The sequence below is a fragment of the Pocillopora verrucosa genome, chromosome 2 (genome assembly GCF_036669915.1).
Source record: "Pocillopora verrucosa isolate sample1 chromosome 2, ASM3666991v2, whole genome shotgun sequence".
Classification (NCBI taxonomy): Eukaryota; Metazoa; Cnidaria; class Anthozoa; order Scleractinia; family Pocilloporidae; genus Pocillopora; species Pocillopora verrucosa.
Window position 1 is genome coordinate 11,447,303 of NC_089313.1, and position 18,889 is coordinate 11,466,191.

General features: G+C 42.4%; 3 protein-coding genes and 1 pseudogene across 3 annotated transcripts in view; all 4 read left to right on the forward strand.

The window, feature by feature from the left end:
• LOC131771850 (dystonin-like) overlaps nucleotides 1-5,947 on the forward strand; it is a 97,640-nt gene extending 91,693 nt beyond the window's left edge. The window contains exons 91-98 of the mRNA XM_066162162.1: nucleotides 322-648; nucleotides 1,064-1,714; nucleotides 2,122-2,445; nucleotides 3,185-3,514; nucleotides 3,658-3,987; nucleotides 4,207-4,518; nucleotides 5,123-5,448; nucleotides 5,806-5,947. Of these exons, the coding sequence (XP_066018259.1) occupies nucleotides 322-648; nucleotides 1,064-1,714; nucleotides 2,122-2,445; nucleotides 3,185-3,514; nucleotides 3,658-3,987; nucleotides 4,207-4,518; nucleotides 5,123-5,386 (2,538 nt within the window). The 3' untranslated portion in view covers nucleotides 5,387-5,448; nucleotides 5,806-5,947. The remainder of the gene's footprint in view (nucleotides 1-321; nucleotides 649-1,063; nucleotides 1,715-2,121; nucleotides 2,446-3,184; nucleotides 3,515-3,657; nucleotides 3,988-4,206; nucleotides 4,519-5,122; nucleotides 5,449-5,805) is intronic.
• Nucleotides 5,578-12,182, forward strand: LOC136279233 (microtubule-actin cross-linking factor 1, isoforms 6/7-like). The gene is made up of 13 exons (XM_066162834.1): nucleotides 5,578-5,586; nucleotides 5,806-6,120; nucleotides 6,423-6,752; nucleotides 6,906-7,235; nucleotides 7,530-7,856; nucleotides 8,077-8,409; nucleotides 8,657-8,989; nucleotides 9,276-9,602; nucleotides 10,207-10,533; nucleotides 10,996-11,162; nucleotides 11,276-11,435; nucleotides 11,737-11,912; nucleotides 12,038-12,182. Exons 1-13 carry the CDS (start codon nucleotides 5,578-5,580, stop codon nucleotides 12,180-12,182), a joined length of 3,279 nt encoding a protein of 1,092 aa, XP_066018931.1.
• Nucleotides 12,183-13,431: 1,249 nt separating this feature from the next.
• LOC136278920 (microtubule-actin cross-linking factor 1, isoforms 6/7-like) lies at nucleotides 13,432-14,353 on the forward strand. Its single transcript, XM_066162163.1, has 4 exons — nucleotides 13,432-13,563; nucleotides 13,848-13,892; nucleotides 14,023-14,141; nucleotides 14,262-14,353. Exons 1-4 carry the CDS (start codon nucleotides 13,516-13,518, stop codon nucleotides 14,323-14,325), a joined length of 276 nt encoding a protein of 91 aa, XP_066018260.1. The 5' UTR covers nucleotides 13,432-13,515; the 3' UTR covers nucleotides 14,326-14,353.
• A 46-nt stretch (nucleotides 14,354-14,399) lies between these two features.
• Nucleotides 14,400-16,427, forward strand: LOC136279234 (uncharacterized; annotated as a pseudogene).
• Nucleotides 16,428-18,889: the final 2,462 nt, after the last annotated feature.

Genomic DNA, 18,889 nt, shown 5'->3' on the forward strand with positions numbered 1-18,889 from the left:
GCCACAGAAAACATCATAAGCTAGGAATGATGTTTTGGAGCAATAGTATCTGCGCTACTGCGCACCTGCCCCTCCCTTAACCCGGCGTTTACCATAACTTGTTATCAGTGGAATGTTGTTGGGCTAGGGGAGGGGTAGGTGCGTGGTTGCGCAGATGCTGACGTTGATCCTATGTTTCGAGTTTGAATAATGGTTTGAATAAGACGAACCCACTCCCTACGAACCTGTGATAAATAGAGAATAAAGTGAAGTTTTCCCATGTTACGTACTTGCTCTAAAAGTGATAGAGCTTTTCCAGCTAATTTGTTTGAAACTTTTCAGCCCATCCACCAGGAGATAAGAGAAAAAGAACCAACTTATGCGGCCCTGATGGCAGCTGGTGAACAACTGAAGGAAACAAGTCAGCTACCCGCTGACCAAGAAAACCTACAGGAAAAACTTGATAACATGAGACAGCGATGGACTGAGCTGAATACGACGTCTGATGTCCGAACCAACAATTTAGAAAAAGCAGTAAAACTGACTACCGAGTACCAGGAGCAGCGCGGCCACTTTGCACCGTGGCTGGATTCAGCAGAAAGAAGAGCGGACGCTATTCACTTGACTTGTGATTCAGAAGCTCTGGAGACAAACAAGCAACATGTCGAGGTATTCATACACAGTACAATTAGCCACTTATTCGTTAGATGTTGTTTTTGTTTCTATGTTTGTCTGTTTGTTTTGTGTCATTTTCAAACGGTTCTCAACTTCATGAACGATTCATTATCACATCAAGAAATTGTAGATGTGAATCTTTCTTATTCCTCAGTATCTCCTCAGTGTCAGCTCAAATTGAAAAATGTGTAAAATGAACAATCGAAGCTGTGTTGCAAAACACCAACTGGAATTTCACGAAAAATATTCCGACTTAACTGTGCGTAGAATACTTGCTAGTGATTGGAATTGCACTTAGGTGACCAAAGTCGTCAAAGTTTGCAGATGCTAGTGATTATCTTTTGGTTATATTTTTATTTTGTAATGATGCCTTTGGTGCCAGTTTATAATTTGCATTTTTTTTAAACAGGAACTCCAGCAAGATGTGGCGAACCATTCTGATCCGCACCGTGACCTGGACAACACAGCGGAGGGAATCACTCAAGTCTGCGTAGAAGAAGTCAGTTCTGTCGAAGACGACATTCAAAATCTGGACAAGCGATGGGACGAATTGAACAAAAACCTTAAGGACAAACTTGCAGATATTGAGACCTTGCAAGGCCAGGTGAAGGAGTACAGAGACACTGTTGACAGTGTTGATGAGAAAATATCTGGGATCGAAAGTGAATTTAACTTGGAAAGGGCTCCCGTATCAGATGTAGAAGAGATGAAGAAACATATTCAAGATCTTGGGTCGCTGAAGAAGCAGGTTGAAGAATTGAAACCGGACGTTCAGTCCGCTTTAGAAGCTGGGAACAGTATTCAGGAGGGTAACCCAAGCGCTGACACTACTGCTGTTGAATCAGATAACAACAACCTTCAAGAGCATTATGCCGTTCTTGAAGATAAGATAGCCTCTGCGATTGAAAAGAATAAGAAGATTCTAGAGGATTTAGAGGAGTACTGGGAGCAACAGGATAAGGTCGTGGAACAGGTTAAGGAGACTGGGGATAAATTGGGAGAAAACAAACCAGCGGTGATGGATGTTGAGAAACTGAAAGAGCAGTTGGAGAAGGCAAAGGTACGGCACACGTTTGACACTTATCTGCATGTTGTTCTTGCTAACCAATGCAACGTGAAAGCTTTTTAAGAGACTACATTGTAATAAATGAACTCTTGAAATATTGACCAGTGCTTAAATCACAAACTGTTAGTGAAGAGGATTTACTGAGGAATCCTCGGTCGTTCAGCAATTGGAGAAAGAATTGTTACCATTTAAGGTTTTGTAGTCAATGGTGTTGATTTTTAGATGGAAATGTTAATTTCGATCGGAACTGTCGTGATTGCTTTAAGTCTTGCTTCTGATTGGTTGAGAGGGTGACACCTGTTTTCTGGAATAATCAAAGAGTTACTTAAAATTAAACTAATGCAGTTCCTGATTACTTACTATACACATTTAAAACTACTCTCTTGATGTTTGTTATCCAGCTGTTGAAAGCAGGAGTAGAAGATCTTAAGCCGGGTGTTGACACAGTTAACAAACAAGCTCAGGATCTGATCACTGCTGGCCTGGGATTAGATTCTGCGGTAGTAAAACAAATGTCTGACACCGACAAACAGTGGAATGACGTTAAGGACGCTGCAGCCAATCAACAGGCGGAAATCGAGAAGGCTCTTCAAGAGGTGGAAGAGCTACAAGAAGCTTTACAGACAGCAGACCAAGCCATGACTGAATCAGAGGAGAAAGTGAAACAGTTACCACCTGTTGGTGCAGATGTTGACACGATTAACCAACAACTGGAGGGCATTAAGGTCTGAGCTTCAATCTTCTCCACGCTATTTTCCCCATATTTCGAAGGATATCCACGTGGGAAATTTTGTAAATGATCAAGAAATCTTTCATTTGCTGATCATTTCCTTTTTTTCTCGTAATATATTTGGATAATTGTTGAGGGAAAAGTAGATGCTGTTTTCTGCTAGGGGCTAAAGGGTTTTGCTCTAGGTACCAGATCCCCTGCCACTCTCAAAGAAGGAAATGTCAATGATATAATGACCCAAAAACAAGCAAAACTTTGACATGAAATAGTGGTTATAAAGCTTTCATAGGCTGGGATCGCATAAGATTGCCTTGGAAATACTTAAACATTTTTGCAAAATCAGCAGCTCCTCGTGAAGTTTCTGTTCGGTTGATTTCACTCAACTCGGACATACATTAAAGTTACGCGAATCCTGTACAACAGCAAACCGTGCGACATGAAAGTTGCGTCTAAGAGCAATTGTTTTCACTTCAAAAAGACCCAATGTACCTCCATGTACCTTACCATTTAATCCATCTTTTTCTGGTCAAACGAACTGTATTAAATGAAAGTGCTGCCTCGTTGCCTCTCTTTGAAAGGCACCTCAGTGGTGCCTTACGTTAATTTCCAAGAGAAGGTTTGAGTAAGATTGTCAACGAAGCCTTTGGGTTATTAAGTGTATGAGGTAGTATCGTAATTATTTGGAGCTCTTTCGCCAAATTTTATATATTTGTTATTGAATTTTTCTAATTCAGGATTTACAAAAAGAAATTGATGGAATTCAAGAACAACTCGCGGCAATTAATGACATGAAATCCAAGATGGCTGTAGCCTACCCGGACGCAGACACAAGTGATATCGATACGGCCATAAGTGATCTGAACCAACGACTCGTAGCGTTAAATCAAGATCTTGGAAACAGGCAGAGCAAGCTGGAAAGCGCACTGCTGGCCTGTGGAAAGTTCCAGGATGCTTTGCAGTCGTTGCTAGACTGGCTGGCAGAGAGTCGTGAACTGATAGAGAATCAAGGCCCCATCGCAGCCGCCGACCCGAATGTCATGAAGGCTCAAATGCAAGAACAGAAGGTAATTTTTGATTCGCCGCCAAACTTTTAATATTCCCTCTGGATGTTTTTTTCTTCTTCATAAAGATAAGTATTAAGAAATTACTTATTATTCCCTTGGAGGTGAAATTGTTCAAAGTAAGCAAACTTTGTTCTTTACCACAGCTATTTACCCGAATGATCGCCGATCGAGCGCCCGCCGTAAAGTCCTTACAGGAGACTGGGGAAGAGGTTCTGAAAAGCGCCGACGAAGAAACTAAGGCACGAATCGAGGAAGGACTCGAAAACGTAACACGCCAGTGGGAGGAGCTTAATAATATGACAGACACCAGGAAGAACGCACTGGACGCAGCCATGGAGGCGGCCGTCAGTTTTGACGCCCTGCTTAATGACGCCAACAAGAAGATAACCGCCGCTGAAGAGGAACTACAGGCTCAACAACTTGGTCAGAAGGTAGAACCTGCATCCATCCTAGAGGAGGCCAAAACACTACAGGTGAGAAATCCTAATCGACTGCTTTCTGATGTTGAAAGGGTTTGAATCTGTTTTTGTCCCCTACCCCCTACCCCCTCCCCGCAGCCCTTCTCATCTCTACCACATTCTTTAGCTCGTCAGGTATCTGAGGGTTGCACTTATGCATCTCTTCGCTTGTAGCAGCTTAATAAAGATTCATTTTTTTTGTTTTGACATACTGCTCTTTAATTTATTTATCAGGCCTTGTGCGAACAAATCGACGTCTTGGAGTCCCCCGTTCAAGAGGCCACTCAAGCAGGCGAGGAACTCATTTCACACTGCACAGATGACGATAAGAACCTGGTCCGTGACAAAACAGACAAGTTGTCACAGCGTTACCAGACATTGCGTAACCAGGCAGATGAAAAGAGGAAAGAGGCTGAGGACGCCGCCAAACTTTCTGAAGATTTCTTTAACGCTAAAGATCAGTTGATGGCATGGTGTGATGATACAGCAAGAAAGCTGGAAGATGCAAAGGGAGAGAGTGAAAATGTTCAGCAGGAGAAACTTCAGGTTAGTATCAATGAACTTTGCACTGCCATTACTGTTACAGGGCTGACTTAGAAAGAAGTGCACAGCTTGTTGAGTAACGTGATATTCTCTACAAAACGGCGACAATTTCGTCACTGTGTGACAGGCTAAAGACAGATGTTTGTACCTTGGTTACCCTTCAACTCACAAGATTTTATTAGAACTTCGCCCCTACAGCAAACATGTCCTTGTTAATAGAGCGCTTTTCGATTGAATGTCGTAAATCCAGAGCCAAAGTGATCAGATCGGCCAATCACAAGAAAGAGTGAGAATGGCGCGAGTTTTTTGGACCAGAGAGAAGTGCAGCAAAACCAATACTATCTTGGATTACTCTCGACACTCAATTGAAAATTTTTCAAAATCTTGTGACAAGATAGTGGATTCCATGTAATACTCCTGGCTCATAAGTCTCTTCCCTTTACCTGTGTGCTAAATGATGTATCGAAATACAGGGAAGGAGCTACATTATAATCTCTTCCCAACGTAAAAGGGGTCCAGCCTCGTGAGCATAGCACGAGTAGCAAAATGTGGCCGAAAGTCTGAAGAGGAAGACATTGGTTCATTATTCTTATTTATCTTGTTAAAGGAAATCCAGAAGGCTTTGTCGGCCAAGGAACCAGATCTTTCTTCATGTAAAGACCTTGGAGACGACCTTAAGAAATACCTCGTCCAAGACGAAAAACCAAAAGTAGATCAAGCACAGAGCGAGGTGGACGAAAAGTGGCGCTCTTTGCAAGCCGATGTGGACGAGCTGGCCAAGAAATTGTTTTCATCTCAGGCTCGTGTAGACAGTTACCAGCTTGAAGTGAACGAGTTAAAGCGTGGCTCACTGATACAGAAGGAAAGCTGACCAATTTGGAGCCTGTGGGGGTCGAGCCAGAGCAAGTCAAACAACAGTTGGGAACACAGGCGGTAAGTTGCGTGGCTGTGCGGAAGAGGCTATGTCAGTCTGATCCTCCAATACCCCCTCGCGCTTACTTAGAGTGATGAAGGAAAAAAATTAAGCTAAAGAAAACAGCGAAATTAATTGTAAAATATAAGATGTGTCTTGTAAATTGAACACGGAAGTTCTTACAATAGCGCTGGTTTTATTTGTAAAACTAGGAGTTCTCTAACGAGTAAGCGTGTTGAGAGGGTGATTTTCCTTATTCTCATTACCTCTCTGCGGGACAGTGCACTGAAATAGTAAGGAAATTGTACGTACTCATCGCCTCTGGAGTTGAAAGGGTTGGCGATCTTTTATACAAGTTTCTCGTTTTCTGTTTCTAGGCCCTCAACGCAGACGTTGCAGCCCATGAGAAACCCGTTAAATCTGTGTGCGAGAACGGCGAGGCGCTGATACCAGCACTTAAGGATGAGGAACAGCAAGCCATCAAAGACGATCTCGAAAGTATCAAGACTCGCTACCAGGGTGTAAAGAATGACACGTCAGTTAGGCAGGCAGCTTTAGTAGAGGCTCTGTTGCTGTCTCAGCAGTTCAGAGACATTCACAAAGAAGTGGTCACTTGGCTTGATCGCTGCGAGGAAAACTTCCGTAAGCTGGACGATGAATCGGTTGCGGAACTTCAACAGGAGAGAATCAAGGTAATTTTCTTTTGCTTTACTGAGATATTTCCGTTGTCTTTAAAACCTTTAGACTCTAAGAAGGCACGATCACGAGTTTGGAAAGTTCCAGTGGTGCAGCTTGCACGGGGAAGCGCGATCCTGCGACATTTCATTTCACTGGTATCTATTCATGCTCCTGGAGGGAGAAGAGGCCCCCGAGACAGTTAAGTGCCCTGCGTGGGGGCACAACACCAGCGCGTCAACCACTACCTAAACGCGTCTTACCTGTTTTCAATTTCACTCCTTCATTGAAAGAACGAGTTCTTTGGTTTCTTTTGCAGTCAATCCAAGAGGGTATCACTGCCCTTAAAGTTTTAATCGGCAATTTGGAAGAGACTGGAAGCGACCTTGTTAAGTTGAGCGGCCCAGGTGAGGCATCCACTTCAATTGAACAAAAGGTGGCAGCTTGTGTTGAGCGCTACGAACGACTTCAGCTACAGACAGAGGAGCGAGGAATTAAGATCGGAATGACCCTAGCACAAGAAGAAGAAGTGCAGACCAGATTGGACGAGTTACAGACACTGTTAGAAAAGAGAAAAGAAGACTTTGGAAGTCTGAAACCGATCAGTGTGAGACCAGATGTAATTCGTGAACAGATTGAAGAGCTGAAGGTAATTTGGCATAACTCAGTGTTCAAACATGTGACACAAAAGGTTGCGTTTGTTTATTACGCAGAATGTTTATTGCGGGAATATTAAAGCGGTTTTTGATCGGCTGTCGTAATACACAACCCAAGTGTAATTTTCCTATCTTTCATTGTTCAGGTACTTCAAAGTGAGTTTGATCCAGAGAAGGAAATGGTGGAAGAAATCAGACCGCTAGCGACTGCTGTGGTAAATGCCAACCCAGATTCCAAAACATCATTGCTCATGAAAGACAAGATGAACAAAGTTTCCACGCTTGCATCCGATACGCAGACCATGTATGATGACAGGCTCAAATCTCTAGAACTGACCCTCGATGCCGGGGACAAATTTTGGACGGGCTTAGATGAGATAAAGCACATCCTCAAGGACGTGCAGGATCATCAGGACTCCGAAGAACCCCCGGCCGCTGAGCTAGAGGTACTGGAGGAGCAGATTCACGATCATCAGGTAGGAATCTCTTACTTCCTACTGTTTTGAACTATCTCACTTTTACCACCAGCATGTCTCTTTTCGTGAGACGTCAAATAACACAGTCACACCAAACCATCAACCATGTCAAGTCAGTGACGTCCCAGTTTGTGTTCTCCGTGGTTTCTCCGACTGTAATCTTTGTACGGTATGGGGAACTCTTTTCTTTGAAGTCTTACCCATGATCTGCATAGCATATTTGGACCTACCGGTAATAAACTTCTTGCGACATCCCCTCTAAATATCTCTGGTTGTTTCGTCTTTTTTATTTAGGAGCTTCGAACAGAGCTGGACGCACACAGTGAAGCAGTGAATGTGTTGTGTGAGACCAGTCCTGTTCTTGTAGCGCACTGTAGTCCAGGCGACAAGATGCTAGTACAAACAGAACTCTCCAAGGTCACCAAACGGTGGGCAGACATCGAGAAGACCTGGAACAAGAGAGAAGCTGACATGGCGGAAGTCAAGGAAACAGCTACTCAGTATCACAATACCCATGACCCCTTGCTGGCTAAGTTGACTAACCTAGAACAAAGGCTGGCCGAGCAGCCGCCGGTGGGAACTGAGTTGGATATCGTCAAAGAACAACTTAAAGAGCAAAAGGTAACTTCTTTGTGCTAAATTAACAAACGTCCTCTAATGATATGTTTCTATCATCATCACAACTTAGCCTAGAGCAATTGAAATTTGCCAATTTCTAGTCAAGTTTATGTAGAAGCTTTTCAGAAATGCAAAATTAATACCGAGGATTTTTGGTTCTGTTGTAAAAGTTAAACTACCGTATTCGTGGCCTCTAAAACTAAAAAGCTTTCTTCTGTTATAGGACTTCCATAAGGAACTTACACCACTCCAAAGCGATGTGACAGCTGTAAACCAAAAGGGTACAATTCTTAGTGAGCAGTGTCGTCCGGAGGACGCAGATCTAATAGCGGCACAGCTGGAGGATTTGAACACTCGATGGGATGACTTGTGTCTTCATTCCGGTGAGAGGCAGCAGACAATTGAAGGTGCTCTGTTACAGCTAGGACAGTTCCAACTGGCCTTAGAGGAGCTTCTGGTTTGGGTCAAGCAGACCAATGCTACTTTGGATGAGCAGCTGGCCAGGGATGTTCAGGGAGACGTTAAGTTTATTGAGGTGGAAAAAGCCAAACACAAGGTGTGAATCTTTACTTTGAGCAAGTGACGATTATCAAACGTCAAATGCTGCTGTTGTTGTTGTTTGTTTGTTTTTTTAAGTAGAAAGAGTAATTGTGACACATGCACGAGGCGGCCCCATGTCCTCAGTGATGGGAAGCAAGCTATCTCGCCTCTGAGCCCTCTCGGTTCTGGCTTTTCTCACCTTAACTGCTTATAGTTATTAGGACACTCAGAGAGATATTTACTTCTGCGATTTTCGTCTTCAGATTCTCTACAATGACATCTTGGCCCACGAACCATCTGTGGAATCCGTGACGCGCGCGGCTTCTTCCCTGCTGACGGAAAATGGAGACAGCAAGTTGGATAGTGGTTCCCTGCAGATGAAGATGACGGAACTACAGGACGGCTGGCAGGAGGTGTTAGACAAAGCAGCCCGCTTAGACGCCCACCTCGCAGCTGCCCTAAGCGCGTCTCATGACGTCATGGACCAGATGAAGGAACTGAGAACTTGGCTGAATGAGGGACGTGACTTCCTTGACTCCAGGAGACAAATTGGCGGGCGCCCTGAGAGTGCACGTAACCAACTGACCAAGCATAAGGTTTGTTTTGGGAAATAAATGCCTGAAATTCTTACTTACGGGTTTGAACGATAGTTTGATTCATTGCGGGGGTTTGAAAACATAATATGAATATGTTTAAAAATCCTTGATAATCTACTTTGTTGGAGTAGAGAAAACATCACTCGCGCAAGAATAAACCAGTTCCTACTGAACTAAAAATTTTAAGATGTACTGCAATAGATAAACAAACCGGGAACGATTTGCACTCGAACCACGCAGGCAATATTTTTTATTGACGATGTCAATGATCCCTTTACTTCTACAGGACTTCCTAGACGTACTTGAAAAACGTAAGGAAACATACCAACGAATCACTGAAGCCGTCCAAGCCATGATAAAGAACAGCGATCCTACCACAGCAGCCTCCCTTCAAAGGCAGTCGGATGAATTGACAGAAGCCTGGGAACAAGTGAGCACAAAGGCTGACGAGGAAGGCCGTAAGTTGGATGACGCGCTCAAGAATGCAGTGGAATTAGAGAAACAAATCACAGATATGGACTCTTGGCTCACGCAGGTTCATGATCAAATAGTGTCCTTTGATAATGTCAGCTGCATTTTAGACATTTTGGAAAAGCAACGACAGGAATACAAGGTATGAAAGGGAAATGGAATGGTGACACATTACTTGAGTGATATTTGTAATCCTATAACTCCCAAGATCAGATGGTAAATTCTCCCCTCTAGCTGTTACACATTTCCTTGTAAATTAATTACAAGAATTTTGTATGACTTCTACCTGATTAGTTTTAGTATATTACCTTTTTGCTGGATAATGTATGGATATTATAGAGAGGTGACATTTTTATCACTTGTGGGAGCTAAAGGGTTAAGAGATGATTAAACGCGATAGCTGAAGTATCATGACATCCTAATGGAGCCGCAGCCTTCAAATGAAACTCTTCCTTTTTTTTTAATCTTTTGTTTATTTCTTTTCCAAGAAAACGTTTTTAAGTAGTTTACTGCAGTTGATAGAAACGGTCTTCGAAAAAAATTTCTTCATTTTTATTTGCTCTTTTTTTTACGAAGGTCCGTTCAAGTGTTTTACCTAAATTCAAGAATAATGTCTGAACAAAATTCCCAATAAATGTCCTCCTAAATTTTAAAAAGTTACCTCTTTCTGATGGAAAAACTAAGTATTGAGTTTGAGAATTTAGGTCGAGGGTCAAAGAGATAAATGGTCCTTCTTCCCCTTATAGGATCTCAAAGAGGACATTGACGCACACCGTGACCCGTTCAAACAACTCAAGGTACTAGCATTCAAGATCACAGATGTGTGTCTCCAGGAGGACGTGACTTACATCGACGATACGATCCGTGACCTGGACGCTCGCTGGAAAGAGCTGACAGGTCTGTCTTCGGGTAGAAGGAAAGATCTCGATGAAAATTACAAGCTGTCGCACAAGTTCTTCAAAGGTGCTGAAGAACTATTGAACCTGCTGGACGAAGCTGAGCGGAGCCTTAAAGATGAGGAACCTATTGGGGTGGACCCCGCTCACCTGAGGTCCCAACTTAAAAAACACAAGGTTTGTGAATGTCTTTTTTTTCACCTTTTTGTCTCCTTTGTGCTAAAAGAGCAGCATTACCTTATTTTGGGTCATTTTTCACGTCGTAGAGAGTTTCGTTCAACAGAATAAAACGTCGAATAGTTATTTGTTAACCTTGTACACCCTGACATCAGTATGCATATTCTCCATACTGTTCTCTAATCATTTCCTGTGGACCTTATAAGGAGAATGTGTATAACAATCAAGACTTTCTTTAGTTCGCGATCATCTCCTTTATTCACATGAGCTTAAGGTGTGATTCAGGGGTGAGAAGTGTCGGCAGAGGTTGGACGCTTATCACTTCTAGGGATTTAAGGGTGAAGGTGGTAAAAAAAAGCTGAAAGGGAACAAGAATATAAATTGATAAAGCGACAACTTGCACGGGTCGCAGATGATAGAGAATGAAGCAGCTTTTTGACAATGTTGTTACTTATCTCTCAGGAGTTCCAATCCATGCTCGGTGCCAACCAAACATCAATGGATGGAATCATTAAGACGGGTAAAGTGTTGATGGAGAAGAGTCCTGGAGATGACGTCATTATTATCGAAGGAAAGATAGCTGACCTCAAGGCACGATGGGACGCCATCTGCGCGCTATCAGTGGAAAGGTTAGTTGCATGTAACACTTAGTATCATGGAGGTCTAATGCTTAATAGTAAAACAATTAGCTCTACGGTTTCTTTTTATATGATGACTTATGTTTGCTTCACTCCTTTTTCAGACAACAAAAACTAGAGGAGGCTCTCCTCTTCACTGGTATGTTCCAGGATGCCCTGCAGTCGCTGCTTGACTGGCTCAGTGCAGTGGAGCCCAGTCTTTCCACTGAAACTGCCGTCATGGGTGACCCTGAAACCGTACAGATCTTAATTGACAATCACAAGGTTAGGGATGCAACATGGATTTCGAGCATATTTGAATCCGAATCAAAATCTTTTAAGAAAATTTCCTAAGCATAGGACATTCACTCGCGGATTTTAGCATGACAGATTTGTACACAAAGAACGCATGCTACTGACCGAGACAAAAACGCTGCACCGGTATCGCAGAGTTCATGGGTTCAAATCCCGTACGAGCCTGAAAATTTTTTTCAGGTCTCATTTCAACTACCAGTTCAGTAGTTTTCTTAGTTGCGAGGATCTCTTATATTCACATTCTAACAGTGTACTTGTTCCAATCTTGCAGACCTTCCAACGCGAGCTCGGACGCCGCCAAGCAAATTACGACTCGGTAATGAATGCAGGTAGAACAATGATCAATGAGAACAAAGTGGAGGACCCGCACAAACTGGAAGAGAGGCTCGATGACTTGCGCATGCGTTGGGAAGCCATCAGCGCCTTATCTAACACTAAACAAGATAGGTAACGCTTTTTAAGTTGACTAAAAAAGAAGCATGTTTTGACATTTTACCTTTCTGGCAAAATTGCATACTGTTCACACTACCCACTCACAGATAACTAATTTCTTCATTTAACTCATCTGGTAGACTCGACAATGCACTCGTTTTGGCGAAGGAGTTCGACACTGCCGTCAAGACAGAGTTACGCATACTGAAAGACTTCGAAGATACGCTTAGGGGACTGGGTCCAATTGCCGACGACTTAGAGACTATTGCTGATTCAACTGAATGAACACAAGGTACGTGTGAAGTAATACGACACCGCTGGCTAACTTTCAATTTATGAGAAGTGGTCTTCTTTTTACGAGTCATGACGATCTCCGAATTTCAAAGGTTTTCTAACATTTGCCTTAGCTCCTTGTGCGACCGCGAAGTTTGCCTTTATTTGTACAAAAATTTAGTGTAGGTCCGTTAAGTTTGCCACATTAACAATTCATTGGATTCGTGTCCATGGTAGGTTTTCCACGAAGATCTAATGGCAGAGGAAGTGAACGTTCAATCAGCCATTAAGAAGGGCCAAGTGATTGCACGATTCTGTCATCCAAGCGCACTGCCAATCATCCAGCAATGGATTGCAAGATTAAAGAAACGATGGGATGAGGTGACTTAGTGAATCTGTACATTTGAATACGAGCTGTAAAACAAAGCTATTCGCTATGAAACGTTCGTCGGTAATATTGTCTGTGAGTGTGGACACATTAGAGCTTCCTCCTTTAAAACTTTTTCCTTGTCTAAAGTGGCAAAGAATTAAGGTGGAGCAGAATTTTCCTAAATCTTCGTGACAAGTGTCCTTTTCAAGTTAAGTCATCTACACCAGAAAATTTTTTCCTTGAAAAGTTTTCCTTCACAATCCTCCTTTTCCAAAAACTGGCGAGTCAGGTTCTCAACAAGGGGACTTGCCAAGGGAAATTGCGTCATATGGTGTAACCTTCACTGCTAAGGGAAATTTTTGCTAAAGAATATGTGTTAAAGAAAACGTGCTGGTGGAATTTGACTGTAATTGGATGAATAACAAACAGTTGGCTGGCTCTTTTCCAGGTTCGCAAATGGTCAGTTCAAAGATTGACTCGCCTGGAGGAGAACAATCTAAGCTGACAGAGGAGCAAAGCATGATGGAGGAACTGCTGCAGTGGATTGGAGATAAAGAAGAAATCCTGACGAAAAGGAAAATGAGCCTATCCCTGACGATGATTACGAGCAAGTCATGACGCTGTTGGAAGACCACAAAGGTTTTCAAGAAGAGAAATGGCCAAGAAACAGCCAACATACGACAGACTCACCAAGTCGGTAAAACGACGTGGTTCTGTAGCGCCTACCGCTGTTTCTGCTGCCCCAGTCCAAGCTCAGACCACTCCGGACAAGCAAGGTCGGCGTGGAAGCAGAATACCTAAAATGACCTCCATTCCTTCTCCGTCCTTCACTCGCGAACGGTCACGCGAGAAGTGACGCTGGTCACCAGCCCGGGTTTCTTCGTTTTCACTCGGTCTGGTTCCACCACACTTGATAAGAATCATCCAGCTTTGCTGCACTTGTCCAAACGATGGCAGCATTTGTGGCTTCTTTCGATGGAGAGGCTGCGACGTCTTCAAGAGAAGTTGGAACGAATTGCCATCGTAAGTAAAGTTACTGTGATTCAGTCGCGCATCACTCAGGAAAATAAAAAGGCGTGATTCACGCTGTTTTGATTTAGTTTGTTTCCTCGCGAAAAAAAGCTGACTTAGCGATGTCTTTCCTCAAAGTTCACAATGAATCGCTGCTTTTTCCCCGCTTTTTTTTCTTTTTATCTAGCTGTTGTGACATTTCTCAATCTGCCTGAATAAGTGGGGACAATTTTCAATAGTAAATTTATTATTTCTTCTTTTTTTATAACAAATATTCAATTTTGTCCTTTTGGCAGAGACGAGCCTCGGCGAAGTTTGACTTCAACGAGTGGAAGAGTAGGGTAAGTTTATCACACAGATTATGAACAATTTACTGTAAAGATAGATCTTCTTTTTCAAGATATGCGCACGTAATATTCCAGTTACTTCTTGTCGTTTTATTGATCTGATGAATTTGTTTTTTGTTCACAGTTTAACAAATGGCTGCGTGACAGCAAGTCACGCGTTCTTGACATCTTCCGCCGCATGGATCAAGACCGAGATGGCAAGCTTACCAGGAGAGCAGTTTATCTCAGGAGTGCTCAGCACAAGTAAGCGTGACATATTGTTCCACCTTAACTTTTTGACATACTTATTAAGCTAAGCGTGACATACTGTTTAATATAAACGTGACATGTTTGGAGTAACACCCTTTCTGTCTTGTTTTCCAGGTTTCCCAACAGAGAGATGGGAGATGGAAATAGTCGCGCAGTAAATTTGAACGTGATGGACTGATCGACTACAAAGAATTCGTAAACTCGCTTAAGGATAAAAAAACAGTAAGCACCATTTCCTACCAGTTCAACTCCATGACATTTAAAAGGGGAGTTGTGGCACATCTTGTTAGGAGGCGTGGGCTTTGTGGTCAGCGGGCGTGCTTTCTAGATAGAAAGTTCTGGCCCCAAGCCTTCGGCTGGTTTATTGTGTTGTGTTCCGGAAGAAGACACTTAACTTCTAGACTTTCTTCGCTCCACAGGGGAATATAGAAGGGTACCAGAAAACTGTCAGTGAAAATTAGCGGATTTTAGGTGGTTCCCTTAAATTAAACTAGCTCTCCACTTCGTGCCACTGAAACTAGGAAACGTGTTGCAGTAAGGGGCCAGTATTCACCAGGAGTGTGTAATTATAATTATTGGTCTGACACTTATTACTTTCATCAGACTAAGAAGCCAGAGAAGCCTAAGACTGAAGAACAACAGATTCAGTCTGAAATTGAACGCCTGTGTCGCAAGTGCGGCGTGACATTTGTCAAAGTGGCCGAGAACAAGTACAGGGTAAGAGCCCCCTTAAATAATTAATATTTAGCTGTCCAAGCTCACAATTCATTCACCACTTTGCCGATTTATTTCCTTGGTTATTTCGTCACATCACACCAAACTACTCTCTCAGCATTGACAGTTTGCTTGATACTATTATGCGCAATCTGATTGGTTGTTTGCTCGTTTCAGCATCAGAAAGTTTCAATAGCGAACAGTTGGTGTACGATGTTAACTTTTGTAGATTTTCATGATATTACGAAGTAAAATATGTAAAATTCTTTAATTATAACTTTGTCAAGCGATGCAACCATAGCAAATCGTTAAGGAGAATTTTTCCTCAGGGTTGTGTTTATACTTATACCTGTGATCCCGCTTGGTTAAAGAGTAGTTTTTCTGTTATGCTTGCTCACTAGATCTTGCCGCACACCGAAAACTGATCAACCAATGCACCACTGCTTAACCATTTTTTTGATATTTAAAACCGTCTGTTTTGTCATCTCTTACAGTTCGGTGGACTCCCAGAAGAATCGGCGTTTGGTTCTTAATCCTGTCGCAGGCACTGTTCATGGTACGAGGTCGGAGGAGGCTGGGAAACACTGGAAGAATCCTTCTAAAGAACGAACCCACGCAAAAAGGTAAAATAAAAGCACTTAGAGAGGCGAAAGAAACTCTAACCCTACCACAAACTAAACAAGTTTGTTGCCGACCCCACCGACTTGTTTAAACCTTTACCAACCCTACATCAGTTTTCCGGGTATTCTTCATACTCTTCTCTACATTTTCAATGATACTTGCAGGACAAAATCTGTTTTTTGAACAAGTAAGGTGAGATGTTGCAATGTTGAACTTCATTGTGTCATATTTTTTCCTTTAGCTACTGGAACGAACAAATGTAGAACTTAGAGAACAGTTGTCAAGACCTGAAGGCGTCACACCGACCATGGGAGCCTTCACAAGCAAACGACACTCGGAACAGAAGTCGACAGTGGTCACGGAAAAACCGCCCACTGTGTCTCGGGTCGACAAACTAGGCTTTCGACGTTCCGAGTAGTGGTTACGGCCCTCCTTCGAGAGAAATCCGTTGAACTTCCGGCCTCGTCGTGAAAAAGCATGAGAACTTCGGCCGCCAAGTGTCCCCACCAAACAGAGAAGCGGAACAAATTTAAAAGGGGACGGCTGAAAAGTCCCCCTCCACTAAGAGACCTAGTGGCCGTATCAAGGGTTAGGAAATCTGACAGTCAGACGTCACTGGCTAGTATACGGGATCCGCTCGAGGACCGTTCGGAGGGCACTTCACCTCGGTGATCTTCGGGAATCCCCTCAAGTCCCAAGCAGCACCTCGTCTCTCGGGTCTCCGGATCGTCCAGGTTCGGCCGCGTCTAAATCAGTTACTCTAAGTCGACTGGAATGGCAAGAACCGGAAGTCGGTGGAAAATGTGCGAGGTCCAGGGAGAAGCCTCCCACAAAAGCCAAAGAAGGAACGACAAAGAGTTCTGGGATGATTAAAAGTACAACGAGAAGCCCTGGAACAACAAAGTTTAAAGAACGGCCGAAGAAAAGAAAGGTCCGAAAAAGTAAACGAAAAAACTGTTGTTCAAATCATTTTTGTTTTTGGATTGAAACGAAGCGAAGTTGAATAGGCATAAGCGAATTAATAGGTAGTCTTAAATTAATTTTTTTGTCCTTCACTCAAGCTAGGAAAGTATTTATAATTTAATGCTCTTAAGTGAGACGTCAAAGTTAACTTATGTGGTATGATATTGTTTCATTTACCTTCGTTTATATGAAACGCTAACAACGACCACAAACACGGCGATCGTTCTATTTCCGTAAACTTAATTTTTCGTAATTTTACCTAGCATAAGAAAAACCGTCATTTTTGTATTGGGCGTCTTTTTATAATACACACTTCCATTTTTCCCTCGCAGGCAATTAAAGCTTTTCACTGAGTGCATTACAACGCTCTGGTCGTTTCGCCCGTAATATAGCTCTTTAAGAATGTGAGAGCAAACTAAGTTAAACCTTTTTGGGACAATAATATGTCTTGAAAAAGTGTAGAGTTTGTATGTGAATCTTCAAGAAACTATTTAAGTAGAGATGAATATTGTCAATCTCTTGCTACGTTTGCCATGACCCATTTCAATGTGAAACCATTTGTTACAGAGAGTCACAGCTTCCAGACTCTCTCGATACAGTGCTAATTCTATGTTTTTGGTGAATGTTGAGTAAAGCTTTAAACATTCTTGTAGGACATGAATACACAAAGGTAATTTTTCTATGACGTGCGAATTTTTTTGTTGTTTAGATCAGTCCTGGAAATCAATGAATTGAGTCCCATGACTTGACGCTAGTAAACTTTGTGATGCACTTGTCAAGAACCCTTGTTCACGTGTACAAGCTGTCAACATGAGAAAGAATGAACTTAACCACTGTGTGGTCCATTTTATCGAAGAGGCCCTTCCCTCGCAGATCAGTAGCTTGGGCAAGCGACCGAGAGAGGTAGAGACAGAGGCAGGATTCAAAATATTTCAAACTTTTAAGCTTAAAATCCTAGTGTGAACATTATAAGCTTGAGAGGAGTTTTTAAAGGATTCCTGTTGGATCTGTTTCTTAGGCTACCCTATGAACTCAAGAGAGTACTTTCCTTCTATTTGTTAACTAACCTTTACCCCTAAGAAATGACTAGTATCTAATTTCTCCCTGCAATATCATCAACTGAAAAATACCTCTTGATTGTTAAAACAAATTCTCCTCGTCAGCACCTAGGAAATAATGTAAGAGGACAACAGCATGAAGAATATACAAAGTGGCGTTGAGGGTTAGAAGTCGGCGACCATTATTGAATAGGCTATTTGGTATAGCGAAGCGCGCACAAATACCAGTCATTGTGGGCTTACGTTATTATTTTAAGGCTTCACCTCTTTAAGTTACATCCCCTTAAGTTGTTTTAAGTTGGTGCTGAATTTAACAACAATCCAAAGATAAACCAAGATTTTCTGTTGTCAATCATCACCATCATTGCGATTTGATCTCACCGCAACCAGTGGGGCGTATAAGGTCATCATCACCTAGCATTTTGTGTCCCCACCCTCGTCGCCGCACCTTCTTTCTGTCCCCTGACTTGATTTCTTCCCCTGTACGCTGACCTTCTCCAACGGTCATCAGCCCCCCTCTGCTGTCTTCATGCACTCTCCTTTGTGTTTCCCCTTTACCAGATCCATCTTCTAAATACCCTCGCGCAAACATTTTCACTACTTTAAACGTCAACCACTCCGCTGTTACAGAAACTAAAAGCGTTAAAAGCAATTAGCATATATTCTATACTCACGGATTAGATTAATAGAAAGTTAATCACTGGAGCATAAAAGCCCCTAACCTCTAACTCACTCGTGGTTCAGCTGATAATAATGCCTAATTAATATTTTTGGAGGCACTGACTGAAGTCTCAGCAGATAACGTGACTGTCACAGAGAAACAAGCGAAAAAGAAGAAACAACACAGTTGTTCATTTAACTACCGACAATCAATTGATTTTAAAAACTCGTCTTACCCTGTGAGGATCTTCACCCCCATCTCCCCCCTTCTTCCCCTCCCCCACCCCCCCACGGCCTCGTTGGCAGTTAAATTGCAATCAGTTACTAGGTCCCTCCTTTAATTAAAAAACTCTGTAGCGACGGATAATTCCCAACCGTTTCTCACCTAAAAACCATGTAATCCTTAAATCCTCCATCTTCTCCCCCCCGCGAATAAATAATGACTAGTCCCTTATTAGTGGCAACACTAGTCTCGTACCCATACCCTTTTCATGTCGTAAGGATGGAGAAACAAAGATTTGGTCATGAGAAGACATTGGAATCACTAAAACTTTTTATTGGATACTGCAAAAGATAAGAACTTCCTAATTTTTTAGTAATAATTATTATACGAAGTGTTCGTTTTTTACATTGTCTTGGAAAGGAGAAAACGGATTACATGTTAAGTGGATAGTTCTTAATTAGCCACCATTTTTGGAATAGTTGGTTATGTTACGGATTGTTATA

Excerpts from the sequence above, each read along its gene's own strand:
- LOC136279233 (XM_066162834.1), top strand. Across the intron at positions 8,410-8,656 it reads TGGAAAAAGCCAAACACAAG|ATTCTCTACAATGACATCTT; the intron begins GTGTGAATCTTT and ends TTTCGTCTTCAG. Across the intron at positions 10,534-10,995 it reads CCCAACTTAAAAAACACAAG|GAGTTCCAATCCATGCTCGG; the intron begins GTTTGTGAATGT and ends CTTATCTCTCAG.
- LOC136278920 (XM_066162163.1), top strand. The coding sequence starts at position 13,516 with ATGGAGAGGCTGCGACGTCTTCAAGAGAAGTTGGAACGAATTGCCATC. Across the intron at positions 13,564-13,847 it reads AGTTGGAACGAATTGCCATC|AGACGAGCCTCGGCGAAGTT; the intron begins GTAAGTAAAGTT and ends TCCTTTTGGCAG. Across the intron at positions 14,142-14,261 it reads CTCAGGAGTGCTCAGCACAA|GTTTCCCAACAGAGAGATGG; the intron begins GTAAGCGTGACA and ends CTTGTTTTCCAG.